This window comes from Apodemus sylvaticus, chromosome 19 (assembly GCF_947179515.1).
Source record: "Apodemus sylvaticus chromosome 19, mApoSyl1.1, whole genome shotgun sequence".
NCBI lineage: Eukaryota > Metazoa > Chordata > Mammalia > Rodentia > Muridae > Apodemus > Apodemus sylvaticus.
In genome coordinates this window covers 6,088,253-6,105,626 of record NC_067490.1, presented here as the reverse complement: position 1 = coordinate 6,105,626, position 17,374 = coordinate 6,088,253, and the positions used below count along the sequence as shown (strand labels likewise).

General features: G+C 45.2%; 1 protein-coding gene across 4 annotated transcripts in view; it reads left to right on the top strand.

The window, feature by feature from the left end:
- Window positions 1-2,112: 2,112 nt before the first annotated feature.
- Stk38 (serine/threonine kinase 38) overlaps window positions 2,113-17,374 on the top strand; it is a 35,486-nt gene continuing 20,224 nt past the window's right edge. Inside the window, exons 1-4 of one of the 4 annotated variants that reach the window (XM_052164538.1) lie at window positions 2,113-2,336; window positions 8,777-8,909; window positions 15,491-15,542; window positions 16,541-16,663. In XM_052164538.1, coding sequence (XP_052020498.1) covers window positions 8,779-8,909; window positions 15,491-15,542; window positions 16,541-16,663 — 306 coding nt within the window. In that variant the 5' untranslated portion in view covers window positions 2,113-2,336; window positions 8,777-8,778. Of the gene's footprint in view, window positions 2,337-8,773; window positions 8,910-15,490; window positions 15,649-16,540; window positions 16,664-17,374 lie in introns of those variants that run through there. The other 3 variants (XM_052164537.1, XM_052164539.1, XM_052164540.1) reach the window with 3 other exon arrangements.

The window sequence follows — 17,374 nt, the reverse complement described above, 5'->3', positions numbered from 1 at the left end:
TTAGGAGCTTCAGCTGGTTAAGCAATCCCAGGTCAGCCGGATGAGGAAGCAGGTGATCGCTGGAGGACAAGGAATGACTTGGGACAGCATTTAAAGATGAAGAGAACAAAGGCTATGAGGTTAGGAACTTGGAGGAAGGTAGAGAAGAAAATTGTGCCGGGCAGTGGTGGCGCATGCCTGTAATCCCAGCACTTGGGAGGCAGAGGTAGGAGGATTTCTGAGTTCAAGGCCAGCCTGGTCTACAGAGTGAGTTCCAGAACAGCCAGAGCTACACAGAGAGACCCTGTCTCTAAAAACCAAAAAAAAAAAAAAAGAAAAGAAAATTGTTAGCCAAGAAGTGGAGCCCCTCGGGGCTGGGGAGTGGGTGTCTATGCTGGGGAAGGAGGAAGTGACAGCATGGGCCACTACCCCGCACACCCCAGAAGAGGGCATCAGATCTCATTACGGGTGGTTGTGAGCCACCATGTGGTTGCTAGGATTTGAACTCAGGACCTTCAGAGAACAGTCAGTGCTCTTAATCACTGAGTCATCTCTCCAGCCCAGGAATTAATTTTCTTTTTTAGATTTGGTTTTTTCGAGACAGGGTTTCTCTGTGTAGCCCTGGCTGTCCTGGAGCTCACTCTGTAGACCAGGCTGGCCTCAAATTCAGAAATCAGCCTGCCTCTGCCTCCCAGAGTGCTGGGATTACAGGCGTGCGCCACCACTGCCCGGCTGCGGAAATTCATTTTCAAATGAGAGACATGAGCCAGTCACTTGGTGACTTGGGAGGCTAAGGCAGGAGTTCAAGGTTTATCCTCAGCAATGTGTTGTTTGTGTTAGCCTGAGCTACGTAAGAGTTAAAAAAAAATAGGAGGCAAAAAAAAGTATTACAAAGATAATAATTAAATAATTACAATGCAATTTAAAAAAATCAAAGTGGGGGGTTAGAGAGATTTCTGAGCTGTTAAAAGTACAGAGGACCCTGGTCTGGTCCCTAGCATCCACATGCCGAGTAGTAACTGTAGCTCCTGTTTGAGAGCGTTGGACACCTTGCCCTATGGCTGGAGTGTTTGTGTACACACAGGCTTACACGCAGGCTACGCACACACATTGAAAACAAATGGATCATAACCATCCTCAACTCCAGTTCCAACAAGACTGAGACTCGAACTTGGGTCCTCTGGACCCAGCCATTTATTTCTTCAGACACGTTTTTGCTTTTTGCTTTTTTGAACTAAAGGAAACCTGGTTGGTTTTGAAGATGACACAGTCAAGTGTTTTTCCGATCGTGAAATAAATAAATTCTGGGATTTCATGCTCGAAGAAAACCTAATCCTGTGGTATGGCTTTCCAGTTAGAAAAGGGAGAAACAGAACACTTAACCACGGACGGCTTAGGACAAGACGAACAGAAGGAGCTCTCTTCGCTTGCTCCCAGAGGAGTCATTCATCGCTTTTCAGGAGTTTAAAACTTTCCGGTCTAGGGCACTGGGCTCAGTTCTCTGGGAATCAATGAGAGGCTTTAAGTTCTGTGCACAATGGAGAGATCTAAGGTGTGAGAGATCACCTGACCCCGAACAAAAACACGTTAATCCTTTACAATAAGGAAAACTAGGTAGGGCCACGAGTTCCAACAGACTTATGGCCACAATGATCTGAAGTCAAAGAGGGTGGGGGAAACTCTGATTAAATTTCATAGAAGTGAAGACATCGTCCCGCGAGTGCACCCCAAACGCTAAATCCTGTCACGGCAGTCGATCGCCTTGGTTTTGCTAATAGAGCGCCAACGTTAATTTCCGGGTGCAGAGACCGGTGTCTTATGTAAGACCTTGGGGGAAGCTGGGTGGGTGTTGGCTTTTAAGGAACTTCCAGGTTTTCGTTTTGTAACTTCGGGCGAGACTATAATTATTTCAAAGGGAAAAAGTAACAGAACAAAGGCGATCTAGTCCTGCCCAGCATAAAGCCACCTCGGAGCCCGCCCCACACTGCAGCCGTCGGGCCTCCTCCGCTAGGCGCAGCCGGGTGAGGGGTGAAGAGGTGGGCGGGGCGCAGCCGCGCACGCGCAGTCCTGCTGCCCGGCGAGCGCCGCCGGCGGGTGGCGCATGCGCAGTCTCGGCCGCGGCGGCCCCTCTCCACGGTCTGAGGGGTACCGGGGAGCCTTGGCCCCTCCGCGCTGCCGTCTTTTCCGGCAGTTGGGGTTCTTCCTGTTGTCCTCTCCCGTCGCGGCTCGGCAGGCGCGCTCCCTTGGAGTCCCCGGCGCGTCGCGGTCGCTCTCGAGCCGCCCGCACGTCGCGTCTGCGCCGTCTCCGTAGCCGCCGCTGCCGCCGGCCCCGCGCCTCCCTCCCCACCCCGGGTCTGGTGAGTGTCTCGCGGCCGTCGCCTCAAGCACGCCGCCCTGTCTGTCCGTCCGCCCGCCCGTCCGTCAGCTTCTGTGCACTCGGGGGCTCCTGTCAGCGTTCTCTCTGTGGTCCCCAGACCCCCCCTTGTCCGTCCCTCCACTTCCACGCCTCTGCCCGCAGCCAGGACGGGCAGCCGCTCCCTCCTTCCCTCGTCGCCAGCTTTGTGTGCCTGCTGCCCCCGGCCCGTCCCCTCTGGGACCTCGGTCAGCACCACTCTGCACCTTGGGATACAAGAACCAGACGGGTGTCTGCAGCTCGAGCGCACCCCGCCACCCCGGGGTAGACGTGGGACCTTGGAGGCTGTCCCCCCTATTCCGCGGTTAGGGGGTGCCGAGCTTCCCATCACCTTAAGATCCCCGCCCGTGGTCTGCAAACGGTTAAGACCTTAAGACCCGTGAAAAGGAACCGAGCAGGGGACAGGGAAAAGTGGTTTAAGAGTGCCAGAAAGCGCATAACGGCTGCCAGCGGCGCCCTGCAAAGGATCCAGAGACACAGGACAATCTTGTTCCTTTTCAGGATAACTAGGAAGGTCAGCTGCGTGAGTTAGCCTCTCTGCTTCCTCTTCCTTCAGCTCACCTTGGCTGTGAAGTAGCCAGTACATGCGGTTTCCCTAAACAAAAAAACCACCATCGCTGTTGCAAGAACAGCTCCCCGCCCCGCCCCACCCCAAACATCAGATAGCTGCTTCCTCCTAACAGGATGGCTCTGACTCTGTCCTCTGACTCTGCATAGCACACCTTCGTACACACCCACTTCAACATCTGGCATGTGGACTTCACAAACGGAGCGTTTTGTCTTGAGATAGGGGGTCTTGATGTGGCCTTATGGCTGGCGTGGGATTTGCTTTGTAGACCAAGGATCCTCCTGTCTCTGCCTCTCAAGTACTGGGGTTAAAGGAATTTTTCACCACAGCCCAGCCCACTTGTGACTTTTGTTGTTGTTGTTGTTTGTTTTTTGGGTTTGGTTTTTTGAGACAGGGTTTCTCTGTGTAGCCCTGGCTGTCCTGGAACTCACTCTGTAGACCAGGCTGGCCTCGAACTCAGAAATCCGCCTGCCTCTGCCTCCCAGAGTGCTGGGATTACAGGCATGCACCACCACCGCCCTGCTGACTGTTTTTTTTCTTAATGTATTTTTTGTGACAGGGTTTCTTTGTGTAGTGCTGACTGTCCAGGAACTCACTTTGTAGACCAGGCTGGTCTCGAACTAAGAGATCCACTTGCCTCTGCCTTCCTCCTGTGACTCTTAAGGAGTAGCCTTGGCCTCATCTTGAATTGTCCAATGAAAGAGAGTAGACCTTTCTCTAGGTGACCAGGAAATAAAATACTGGTGAAATGATTTTTGTAGAGATGGAGGCACCCTTGTAAAGTGTAACAGCCAGGCATAACTCCATAGTGAGTAAAACGGTTGGTTCTCATTTGAGCTCATTCCGAGTTGACAGTCCCTAGTGCTGAGTCCTGTGAAACTGCTTTGTTAAACAGGCTGAACTGGGGCGTTCTTGTCCACCAGCCTCTAACTTGGCCGAGTCGAAGGAGCTTGGAGTAAAATAGGATTCCAGTGGCAGGAGGCTTGAAGGACAGACAGCAGGAGGGAAAGCCCGGCCTCCGAAGAAGCACTTGGCTGACCCAGTAAACCCCTAAATTGCTATTGAGCAATATTAATTGGATCTTTTGATTAAAGGTTATTAGAATTAGGCTAAACCTTTTATGAGTGGAGGCAGAGAGAAGGCTTGAACAAAGGTCAGAAGGGCTGGGTGTGGTGGTCCACTCGCACTGCAGAGCAGAGGCGGGCTGATCTGAGGTGCAGGCCACCTTGTCTACACCGTGAGCTCAGGAAGGAGAGTGCAGTGCTTAGCATTGTGTTAGATACTGGCCGAAGAATAAAAAGATTCTGCTGGTCTGCTGTATTTGGTGTCTGTCAATGCGTGTAATATATATTGACATTACCTTTTAGTTTTTTTCTTTTTTTTTTTTTTTTTTTTTTTTTTTTGGTTTTTTGGATTTGATTTTTTTTGAGACAGGGTTTCTCTGTGTAGCCCTGGCTGCCCTGGAACTCACTCTGTAGACCAGGCTGGCCTCGAACTCAGAAATCCGCCTGCCTCTGTCTCCCAGAGTGCTGGGACTACAGGCGTGCGCCACCACCGCCCGGCTCCTGTGGGTCTTTTTATTCATTGATGGGTTGGTTGATTTTTCGAGACTGGGTTTCTTTGTGTAGCCATGGCTGTCCTGGAACTCCACCCCCTTAGTCTTGTGGAGAGCTTTTTAAAGTGTAGGAACTAATGCTGGTGACTTGAATAAGACATAGCTCCCAGCTCCCTCCTCCTCCCTCTTTTTAATTCTGGACTAGAACCCAGGGCCTTGTGCATTCTGGACTGGCACCATACAAATGAACTACTTCCCCAGCCCAAATCAGAACTATGTTGCCCAGCTCTTTTTTTTGTTTGTTTGTTTTTTTGTTTTTTTTTTGTTGTTGTTTTGTTTTTTTTGAGACAGGATTTCTCTGTGTAGCCCTGGCTGTCCTGGACTCACTTTGTAGCCCAGGCTGGCCTCGAACTCAGAAATCCGCCTGCCTCTGCCTCCCAAGTGCTGGGATTACAGGCGTGTGCCACCACCGCCCGGCTTTGCCCAGCTCTTTATATTCCAGTCTATAAATGTTCTCTTCCTTTAGCTGTGTCGTCAACTACAAACCAGTGGCTTGCTCGGCTTGGCAGCTAATTCCTAGTTCTGTGGGAAGCATCATCTGCCTGCATGCCTGTCCTCTTCTTTCTCTTCTAACACCAAGCTGTATTCTCAACTCTTAAATAATTTTAGTTGTTAAAATATTACTGTCTGTAGAGCATGGTATGGTGACTCATGCTTGGAATCCCAGCTCTTGAGAAACTGAGGCAGGAGGATTGCCATGAGTTCAGTTCCAGCCTGGTTTACCAAAGTGAAATGGTTTCCCACTTCCCGTGTGTACATACATGCGCATACACATACAATACCTATGTATGTAGGCTGTCTAGACATTTTAGACAACTCTCACTCGCCTCATTTTAAAGTTTTATTTATTTTGTGGTGCATGGTGGGGTAGTGGTTAGAGGCTTTTGGTGGCTTCTCATTGCAAGTTTGTGGAGGTCAAAGGGCAACTTGTGGGAGTTGGTTTTCTTTGGCAACCTGTGGGTCCAAGCATTGAACTCATGTCCTCAGGTTGGTGGCCAGCACTTTACCTGATACCATTTTACTGCCCTGAGTTTTTTTAAATGTCTGATTTTAAGTATTCTCTTGAAACACACTTAGAGTGCATGTGGTTTTCATTGTGGGCGGAGGGTGTACAGGCTGACAAATAAGAAACCACACCCAAGCTTCAGAAACCAGAGGGTTTTTTTTTTAATGTTTTTTTTTTTTTAACTCCTCTATCGTTCTAAAAGCAGTATGTTTTGGTATTGGTAGGAACTTCCCTGTTTAAAAACCATGTGATATTTTATGAGATTATTTTTAAGTAATTCAGTGTTTTGGATTTGTGAATACTTTACTTTCGATGTCATAGTTCAAAATGTTTGGCACTAAAGTAGATCCTTGATTTTGAATCTCTGTTCTGAATGCATTATTGCTTATGTAGTTTTTGTCTGAATAGTTTAAAAACAAAAACAAAAACACTACCACAGATAACTCCAATCCCTGGAAGTTAGGCAGGTAGATCATTTTATGAGGCCAGCCAGGGCTTTACAGCAAAACTGTCTCCAAACAAAACCAAACAAACCAAACAAAAGCCAAACAAAAAATCCAAAAGAACCCAATTTAAAAAACCCACGAAAACAAACATAAGCAGCTGTTGATGTTTGATTAAGTCCCCTTTCCCCTCTTAGTAATAACAAGTGTCCTTACATTCTTTACAAGCCTTAATTTAATGCACAAAACAGTTTAGAAAGCTGGGAGTGTCAAGGGATGACCTTTAAATGTTTTTTCATAAAGTAAGCCTGCTTTGAAAATGGATCTCTGCTCCTCCTGAATTTTGCTCTGCTTCCTGTTGGGGTAAAAGGACAGGACCCATTAGGCATGAAGGTAGGTACACTCCTGTAACAGTGGCCTCCGGGCTGGTGCAGGTTCCGCAGTCACACCCTATCAAAAAAATCAGGGAGAGAGAGGGAAATGGAGGAAGAAAGGAAATTAATTATACCCCAAAGAAGGCACGCTGAGTAAGGACAGACTGTTGGATTCGGTTACCCATGCTAGTGCAGTTCAGATTGTCTAACAATAAAGCAAGTATAATAATATAGGTTCATTTGGTGGAAAATGAAAATTTAAATTTTCGAGGAAAAACGTTTTATAAGTCTTTAGACCTGCAGGGCTTTGTTTTGTTTTTTTAAGTACAAAATGAGGAAGTTGGGTCTTTAATTTTTAAGGTATCTTTGAGCACTAGAATTGTGATTCAGTTTTCTTTTTTTGTAATAGTGTTTTTTTTAATTGTCATTAAAATTTACAAAATCAATCAGTAAACACTTATCAAATAATTGAAGGCGGGTCAGCATGTTAGTCATAGAAACTTTTAATTGTAGAAATTGAAAATCAAAGAGTTATTGATATATCACAGAAAAAATACAATCTAGAATAAAACTGTATTCTTATCTCTTGGAGCTAAACTCCTAACAACACTCTTTCTGCCTCTTCAATACACCAAGCTGGCCTCTAAGTCTTTATATAAGCTGAAGGTGACTTTGAACTCCTGAGCTTCCAACACCTACCTTTCAAGATGGCAGGCCTGTGAGCACCTACCTGGTTTACCTTACTGTAAATAATTGATTATATTTTGCTTGGGTTTTTCATACTTGCAGTCAGTTCTATTATATATTTACTCATATTATTTCTAGTTTCCCTTTGTCACTAAAATGTTTTATTGAGCTGGCTGGTGATGGCACATGCCTTTAATTTCAGCATGAGGCAGGTAGATCTCATAGTTCAAGTCCAACCAAGCAGGTTTAGAGATTGAGTTTCAAGATAGGCAGAGCTACACAGAGAAACCCTGTCTCAGGAAAAAAAGTTTGATTGAATCGAATTATGTAGGGGTCTTTGCTTTTGTAAATGTATGAATGATTATGCATTGTTATTTCAAGGTTGTTCCCTAGTTGGCAAAAAATGGAATTTTGTATAATTGTATGTATGTACATTTTTTGCTTGTTTTGAGATAGGGTGTGTGTTAGGTTTGTTTGTGTGTGTGTTTTGTCAACTTGATACAAGCTAGAATCCTCTAAGAAGGCACTTGAGTTGAGAAAATACTCACTAATCATCAGATTAGCCTGGAGCAGGCCAGTGGGACATTCTTTTTTTTTTTTAAAGATTTATTTACTTTATATACATATATGAGTGCTCTATCTTCATGACACCTGCATGCCAAAAGATCAGCTCATGTTACAGATGGTTGTGAGCCACCATGTGGTTCCTGGGAATTGAACTCAGGGCCTCTGAAAGAGCAGACCATGCTGAGTGTAAGAAAGCAGGCTGTGTAAGCCATAGAGAGTGAGCCAGCAAACAGCGCTCCTCTGTGCTCCATTCTGCTTCCGTTCTGCTTCCAGGTGACTCGGGATGTTTAAGCCTAATAAACCCTTTCCTCTGTAAGTCGCTTTTGGTCATGGGCTTTATGAGAGCTGTGGAAGGCTAACTAGGACAGGGTGTCAGTGTCCCCCGAGCATTGGGATTACAGGCAGGTGATACCGCACCTGGTGACTTAGGTTTGTTTCCTGTTGCTGTGATAGACACCCTGAGGAACACAACTTGAAGGAAGAGGGGTTGCATGGCTCCCAGTTCCGGGTTGCACTCCCCCATCATGGAAGTTAAGGAAGCAGGAGCTTGAGGCAGTCTGTTCACATCATACCCCGCAGTCAAGACCAGAGAGCAGTGCCAGTGCTACCTGTAGTGCTTGCCTTCCTTTTTCAGCCTTTAAAAGAGAAAAGAAAGTGTCCATGCTGTGGACACGAGTGTGCGCAGCGGGGTTGGTCCTGCGGAGGGGTGGGAGTCCCTGGAGCCGGACTTGCAGGTGGTTCTGAGCTCTCTAACATGAGTGACTGCTGTGAACTGAACTCTGGTCCTCTGCGAGGACTGGCTCTCTTAACTACCAAGCCATCTCTCCAGCTCTGTCTGGGATCACTCAGGAAAATGCCCACAGACATGTTCACAGGCCAGCCCTGTCTAGATAGCCTCTCTTTGAGATTCCCTCTCCAGGTGACTCCATATTGTGCCAAGTTGACAGTTAAGATTAACCGGCACACCTGGCTTGTTTGCCTGACTCTTGTTTTGTGTTGTTTGTCCTCCAGGAAGATGGTCCCCTTTTATATTTTCACCAAGGGTTCAGGGGAGGGCTCAGTCGTTGGAGCCACCTGGAAGACACCTAGCAATGCCTCTCTCTCTCTCTCTCTCCATCCAGCAGCCATGGCAATGACAGGGTCAACCCCGTGCTCGTCCATGAGTAACCATACGAAGGAGAGGGTGACAATGACCAAAGTGACACTGGAGAATTTTTATAGCAACCTTATTGCTCAACATGAGGAACGGGAAATGAGGTAAAGAATTGTGTTTGAAAACATTGTATTTGGGGGCTGGGGACGCAGCTCAGTGGTCGAGTGTGTATGCACCTGTCATACACAAGGCAAAAACCAAAACAAACAAAACTGGAAAACTTGCTGTGCTTACATGTAGCGTACATAAAAGGTGACCAGGGTTGCAGCCTCCATGTTGTAGCCTGTCAACTACAGTGGGATGACAGTGTGGCAGATTTCTAAATCCTTCCTATTAAAACTGTCTACTGGTCATAACCCAAAACTCCATTGCATTATAAGAAGAAATAAGTTGGTTATATTGCTTGTGTTCGTCACTAAAGCAGTGTGATCTCTCCTTGGTCTGACTCCTGCCTTGTGAGTAGCGGCTGTATGAGGCTGGAGCTAGTCCCTAAAGGACTTTGCTGTGTGTGAAAGTGGGGTACACTGTTGTCTTGAGGACTGCTAGAGTTAGCCCGTGACGTGTGAGTACTTGCGATTCGAATGACTTGAATGAATGACTTGCTTCTTTTTTTTTTTTTTTTTTTTTTTTTTTGGTTTTTCCAAGACAGGGTTTCTCTGTGTAGCCCTGGCTGTCCTGGAACTCACTCTGTAGACCAGGATAGCCTCGAACTCAGAAATCCGCCTACCTCTGCCTCCCAAGTGCTGGGATTACAGGCGTGCGCCACACTGCCCAGCTAGGACTCTTTACATGCCTTGTGGGCTCAAACTCAAACTGTATTATCCAGTTTGTACAGCAGACACCTTTACCCACTGAGCTATCTTGTCCCCGTCTAACTGCATCTCATTAGGTAAGATTTGAGGTGTGATTTTTTTATTTTGGATCTTGTAAGTTCTTCATTTTTTTCTTTTTTTGAAATAGGTTTAGTCAGCCTGTTAGCATAATCACAAAATCCAGAGAATTGGAATTATATTGAATGTGTTGATCAGTTTGGGATGATGTAAATTTGAATATTGATGAAATATTGATGTAACAATCATCCCAAACAATGAAGTTTCAGGTACCTCAACCTCAATATTTCTCTACTTTACAATTCTTCTTTACTGCTGCATTAATTGCCAGCATTAATTAATGTGAGAGGAGACTGATGTGGCTCTGGGCCTGTGAGATATAGCTAGGCACACGGCTGGATGGGGCTGTGTAGGCTTGTAGGCTTGGCCTACACACGCTAGGTAGTCAGGTAAACTTAGATGAGCTGTTTGAGAGTCCGCCCAGCCAAGGCCTAAGCTTTGAAATACTACAAGTTCTCTGTGTTGTTATTTGGGGAAAGGCTGGCTAAGGAATAACTGCTGTTGAATTAATTTCTATCATTAATTAATATATACATTTAATCATTTTAATTAATAATAGAACATAATAATCATTTAGTTTATACTGCCTAGGGGCTAAGGGGTTAAAAGTACTCGTTACTCTTGCCAAGGACCCATGTTCAATTCTCAGCACTCACACAGTGGCTCTTCTGACGTTCATGGGCACTGCAGCACACGATGACTGACATTTATGAAGGCAAGACATCCTTAACCATCACTTAAAATAAAAATAAGCCTTTCTTTGTTAAGAAAAAGAAAAAAGAAAAAAAAGGGAGGGGGGCTGGAGAGATGGCTCAGTGGTTAAGAGCACTGACTGCTCTTCCTAGCATCCTGGGTTCAAATCCCAGCAACCACATGGTGATGAGATCTGCCTCCCTCTTCTCGAGTGTCTGAAGACAGCTACAGTGTACTTACATGTAATAAATAAATCTTAAAAGAAAAAGAAAAGGAAAAAAAAGGAAGAAAAAAAAAAAAAGACAAGGTCTCTTTCTATGTAGTCCTGGCTGTCTTGGAACTTGACAGATAAACCCATATTGGCCTGGAACTCACAGAGATCCTCCTGTCTCTGCCTCAATCTGCCAAATGCTAGGATTAAAGGCATACACCACCACCCTCAGCCTAAAAGTGAATCTAAAATGAGAATTTTAAAGTGTTCCCCCCTTTTTAGCAGTGTTCAGCGTGTAGTTCCCTAATGTTGGATAGTATTTGATGCATTTGTAAACATTTAGAATCCTAGCCAGGCAGTGATGGTGTAGACTGTTAATCCCAGCCCTTGGGAGGCAGAGGCAGGGAGATCTCTGAGTTCGAGGCCTGCCTGGTCTACAGAGTGAGTTCTAGGACAGTCAGGGCTACACAGAGAAACCCTGTCTCAAAAACCAAACCAAAACAAACCTAAAACAAAATAAATTACAATCTTGTGCAGTTACTTGCTGCTGGCGTTTGCTTTATTGTCAGTAGCTGACAGCACGTCCTAAATAAAGATTCATCCGTGTGCTTGAAGGTGTAGCAGCTCTCACCTCTCACGGAGACGGCCGTGGCTTGGGCAAGGTGCAGCCCCAGAAGCATGTTGCCATAGCTACCGCCTCCCAGGAAGTTACTCAGACTTAGACTCCATTAAGGGAGTAAACCGTTGGCTAGGTTAGTGCCCTCGAAATTTGTGGCAGAGTCTTTGGGAGCAGTATAGACAATGTGTCTTCAGAGTGACGACTTTTTCCTTATGAATCTCTAACATGCTCTTTTTCCCTTTGGATCAAACAGTGTGTTTAGTTAGTGGATTTTACTTTTGCTTGAAACAAGACTGATTGGCAAGGGTTCTCATAGTGAATAACCAAGATAACCTTGGAACTGAAAAAAAATTTTATGATTTTTTTTAAATTTTATGTATAGGAGTACAGTTACTGTCTTCAGACACATCAAAAGATCCCATTACTGATGGTTGTGAATCACCATGTGGTCTCAGGAAATTGAACCTCTGGAAGAATAGTCTGTGCTCCAGCCCCTAGAAATGAAAAAAAAAAAATTTTTTTTTCCGAGACAGGGTTTCTCTATGTAGCCCTGGGTGTCCTAGAACTCACTCTGTAGACCAGGTTGGCCTTGAACTCAGAAATCCGGCTGCCTCTGCCTCCCAAGTGCTGAAATTAAAGGGGTGCGCCACCACTGCCTGCTTTAGAAATGAATTTTTAAGCTTTTAGATATTTGAGAAAAATAGAGCCAGGCGGTGGTGGCGCACGCCTGTAATCCCAGCACTCTGGGAGACAGAGGCAGGCGGATTTCTGAGTTTGAGGCCAGCCTGGTCTACAGAGTAAGTTCCAGGACAGCCAGGACTATACAGAGAAACCCTGTCTTGAAAAAAAAGAAAAATAGCCCTGGTAATAAATTTTTTTTTAAGATTTATTTATTTATTATATGTAAGTACATTGTAGCTGTCTTAAGACACACCAAAAGAGGGTGTCAGCTCTCATTACAGATGGTTGTGAGCCACCATGTGGTTGCTGGCATTTGAACTTAGGACGTCTGGAAGTGCAGTCAGTGCTCTAAACCGCTGAGCCATCTCTCTAGCCCCATTGGTAATAGTATTAATGAGAGTTGGTAGGAACATTTGTACTTTGAGAATATGTCTAATATATGATGCAGCTTGAAATGCCAGTAAATTTGGAGAGCAAGCAATACAATTTTACTTTTATACTTTGTGCCTAATCTAGTACATCCATTTAATTAAACATCCAGTTTCTACCACTCAAATCTAAGTTTTGTACTGTTCTACTTTAATAGAACACTAAGGGGCTGGAGAGATAGCTCAGTGGTTAAAAGCACTGGCTGCAATTCCAGAGGACCCCGATTCAGTTCCCAGCACCCAAATAGCTGCTCGCAACTGTCTGTAACTCCTGTTCCGAGGGACCTGATACCCTTACACACACACACACACACACACACATACACACACACACACACACATACACACACACATGCATGTGCACCCACAGTCAAAACACCAATGTACATGAAATAAAAATAAATTAATAAAAGAATAGAACATCAAGACGTATTTCTTCATTTATTTGCTATAGTGTCATATATAGCCTTGGCTGGTCCTTAGCCAGTCCTCTGTCTCAGCATCCAGATTGCTGATATTACAGGCAGATGCTGTCATACCGGGCTAAGTTTTTACTTTAACAGAGGAACTACTTACTACATGGTGCGATTTGTCTAGATTCTCGAGATAGAAAAAAGAATGAATTTCATTTGGAAATTACCTCTTGTATACTAGTAAAATAGGAGAATTTTGAGCCACTCTATGGAAATACCATGGTAAGTTCCACAGGCTGGTTGAGAACAGTTGAGCATGGTGGTCCACTTCCACTTGGGAGGTAAGGCCAAAAGGCCCATGATCAAGGACAGCCTCAGCGAAATGCTGGGTTTAAGGCCTGTCAGACTAAAATACCGACAAAACAAAGGGGCTGGCCCCTCAGGTGTAGAGTGCTACACTGTGTGACGTGTGCTTCCTGGTCCCTGAGGTGGTTTGCGGGCTGCACGGGCTGTAGTTCTATCAGCTGTTTGCCTTCTTTAGCTCGTTAGCCTCTAGGTTTCCCTAGAACAGTGACTGTCCTCGTGTTCTCACTGGTATACAGCTAGTGTACTCAGCAAGTATTGATAATTACCTAGTCATGAAGAATAATAGTTTGGATAATTCTATAGCCATCTAATTAAAACCAAGGAAACAGGCATTTCCTCTGACAAAATATTGTGTTTATTTTTTTCTTCCTGAAGATTGTTGTGGTGGTGATAGTCGGGCGGTGGTGGCGCACGCCTGTAATCCTAGCACTCTGGGAGGCAGAGGCAGGCAGATTTCTGAGTTGAGGCCAGCCTGGTCTACAGAGTGAGTTCCAGGATAGCCTGGGCTACACAGAGAAACCGTGTCTCGAAAAAACCAAATCCAACAAACAAACAAACAAAAAAAGATGGTTGTGGTGGATTAACTAAAGCCATAAATCTAACTTAATACATAATAATGGTTGTCCTCCCCCCCCCACTCCCAGGAGTAAGGATGCTTTACTAAGAGTGAAGAGTGCAAATACCCCACAGCTTCTCACAGGCACTCTTACCCAGGGCTGGCAGCGTAGGTCAGAGGTGAAGCACCGTGTGGGCCAGGCTGGAGCTCAGTGGACTGTCAGCAGTGACCCGTGGTCCAGGGTCAGTTTTATCTTAGCTGAGGTTCAGGGCTGAAGGTATTTCTTTTCTAAGTGTTGGTGGTCATGGCGATACAATTACAAATTATTTTTTATACTATTTTTCTTGTTCTTATCTGTCTCATGAGCACATATTCGTATTTTTGTGTGCATGTTTTATATGCATGTATGTCTGTACTGCTTGTCTGGTGGGCGCCTGCAAAGGCCAGAAGAGAGCGTTGGATTCCTCGGATCTGGAGTTGCAGCTTCCGCTGCGCTCCAGCACCATTCTCTGCTTTTATTCTGTGCGCTACATGTCACCTGCTTGTCTAGATTATTGATGGGTGGTGGAGGAGGGATTCCAGCCTGTGTGCTTTTCCTTCATCTTGCTGAATACATGGGGTTCTACTTGACTATTTCAGTTTTATCAAATCATCATGAGGCTGTAGTAAAAAAAAAAAAAAAAATCCTGGGCTGGAGAGATGGCTCAGAGGTTAAGAACACTGACTGCTTCTCCAGAGGTCCTGAGTTCAAATCCCAGCAACCACATGGTAGCTTAAAACCATCTGTAATGGGATTTGATGCCCTTTTCCGGTGTGTCTGAGGACAGCAACAGTGAACTCACATACATAAAATAAATAAATAGATCTTGAAAAAAAATGTAGACCTAACAAAGAATGAAAATTATTACTTTTTTTTTTTTTTTGGCTTTTTTTGAGACAGGGTTTCTCTGCTGTGTAGCCCTGGCTGTCCTGGAACTCACTCTGTATACCAGACTGGCCTCGAACTCAGAAATCCGGCTGCCTCTGCCTCCCAGAGTGCTGGGATTACAGGCGTGCACCGCCATCGCCCGGCTACTTGTTTTAGAAATAGGATTTTTAAACAGTTTAAAAATTACATTTGTTAAGTGTGTGTGTATGAGTGTTGTGTGTGTATGTATTGTGTGTGTGTTGTGTGTGTGTGTGTGTGTAGTGTGTGTATGTAGTATGTGTGTGTGTGTGTGATGTGTATGGTTGTGTGGTGTGTGTGGTGTGTGTTTTATGAGGTGTGTGTGTGGTATGTGTGTGTGTGTGTTGTGTGTATGTATGTGTGGTGTTGTGTATGTGTGGTGTGTGTATGCGGTGTGTGTGTGGTATGTGTGTGTATGTGTGTGTGGTGTGTATGTATGTGGTGTGTGTGTGTGTGTGGTATGTGTGTATGTGTGTGTGGTGTGTGTGTTTATGTGGGGTGTGTGGGGTGTGTGTGTGTGTACATGCATTTGTGCCATGGGGTAAGTGAAGGTCAGAAAACAGCTTTCAGGAGCCATTTCTCTCTCCATCTTGTTGGTACTTGGGATCAAACTCAAGTCCTCAGGCTTGGTGGCAAGCACCTTAACCCAAAGTCATCTTGCTAACATCTGTTTCATTTATAAATGCAAAATTCTATTACCTGTCATTATATTTCTTGTTTATTCATGTTGTTTTTCTTAAACACATAAATATGAATACTTTTATCTAAATGAATATCTACAAGTGCTTAACAGTTCTGTTTCTAAAGGTTTGTCAGAACACACACACACACACACACACACACACACACACGCTCTTTTATTTTTTTGTTTGTTTGTTTTAGACAGAAGAAGCTAGAAAAGGTGATGGAAGAAGAAGGCCTGAAAGACGAAGAGGTGATGTGTGGGCTTGTTCCGGCCCCTGCACGGGAAGGTTTTGTTTTCTTCATCAAGTTAGCTCTGGCGCCAGGGAAGCGTTTGGCTCAGTGACAGGAATTTGAGGGTTAGCATGCTTTGGATTCAGTTGCTCCTTCAGAGGAAGAAGTTAATTAAATACTCAGGAGAGGGAGATCTCTCTAGTCACAGTCACGGTAATTAATTAGCTTTAGAATTCTAAGCAAAGAAAAGGTGAAATTAGCAGAACTAAGTTAAAGTGTAAAAGAACAAGGTGAGCGTGTTTACCAGTTGTGGTGCTTCACCTGGAATCTCAGCACTTGGAAGGAAGCTGAGGCAGGAGGATTGCTGCAGGATTGAGGCCAACCTGCACCAGAGGATGAGACCTCATCTGTATTGAGTCAGTGAATTAACTGAAACGCCCTGTAGGAGTAAGGTACATTTCCGAAGTTGTTATTGGAACAGGAGACTGCCTCATACTAGCTCTTATGCACACTGCTTACAGAAGTGAGGCAGAGATGAACCAGTGAGGAAGACTGCAGGTAAGCAGTCAGCTCTGGACAGGTCTTCCGAAATGTGGCCAATGCAGCCCGGAACACTGACAGCAAGTCCCCAGCATGTGCCAGAAAAACAGGGCGCTGAGGCTGGTGATGAATGAATGCTCATATGCACTGGTCACAGGATTTAGAAAAACACCCTTACCTAAGAGTGGGCTCAAGGAAAAGGTCGATTTGTCTCTCACCGTTAGAAATGCTAGAGCAGTGGATCGTTGAAGTAGTTCAGTCAGTTGTCAGGAGCCCCACACCCCCTCCGGTGTGGCTTGTGTGTTACATCTGATGGCCTCGGAGGGGAGAAGGAACCGCTAAAGAATGCATATGTGATGCTGTCACATGAAAAGATTTAATATAGACTAGTGTGGCCTGCTTCAGCTACACAGACAGACAGATAGGGCTGGGTTTCAGAATTTCAGCTTTCCTTCTTTTTCTTTATATAAACATTAGAAACGGCTCAGAAGATCTGCACACGCTCGGAAGGAGACAGAGTTTCTTCGATTAAAGCGAACAAGGCTTGGACTGGAAGATTTTGAGTCTTTAAAAGTCATAGGCCGAGGAGCATTTGGTGAGGTAAAAAAACCAACAAAACAAAAAACAGACCATCAAAGCTTTTAACATGCTGTGAGTTCCTGATGGTGTGACACCAGGGTAGCTATGGAGACACCATTTGAAATGCATGGAGTTCACTGCATAGGCATAGTCACTAATCTTTTTTTCTTTTCTCCCCAATTCATTGTCACAGATCACGTTGCCTTGTCAGAGAGGACATTAGCACTTTGTTTTTTAGGACAGAGTCACACTATGTAGCCCAAGTTGGCATCAACTATGTGGTCCTGCTGCCTTACTACCCAGAGTTTTGTGGTTACTGGCATGTCCCACTGAGATCCTGATGTTAGGATACCTAATATATTTACTCATCGATTCTGGAATCCTGACAGTGGATGGAGACATTAAGACTTTGAAGATGCACACTGTCTCAATCAGGGTTTCTATTCCTGCACAAACATCACGACCAAGAAGCAAGTTGGGGAGGAAAGGGTTTATTCAGCTTACACTTCCACGTTGCTGTTCATCACTAAAGGAAGTCAGGACTGGAACTCAAGCAGGTCAGGAAGCAGGAGCTGATGCAGAGGCCATGGAGAGATGTTTCTTACTGGCTTGCTTCCCCTGGCTTGCTCAGCCTGCTCTCTTATAGAACCCAAGAGCACCAGCCCAAAGGTGGAACCACCCACAAGGGGCCCTCACCACTTGATCACTAATTGAGAAAATGCCCCACAGCTG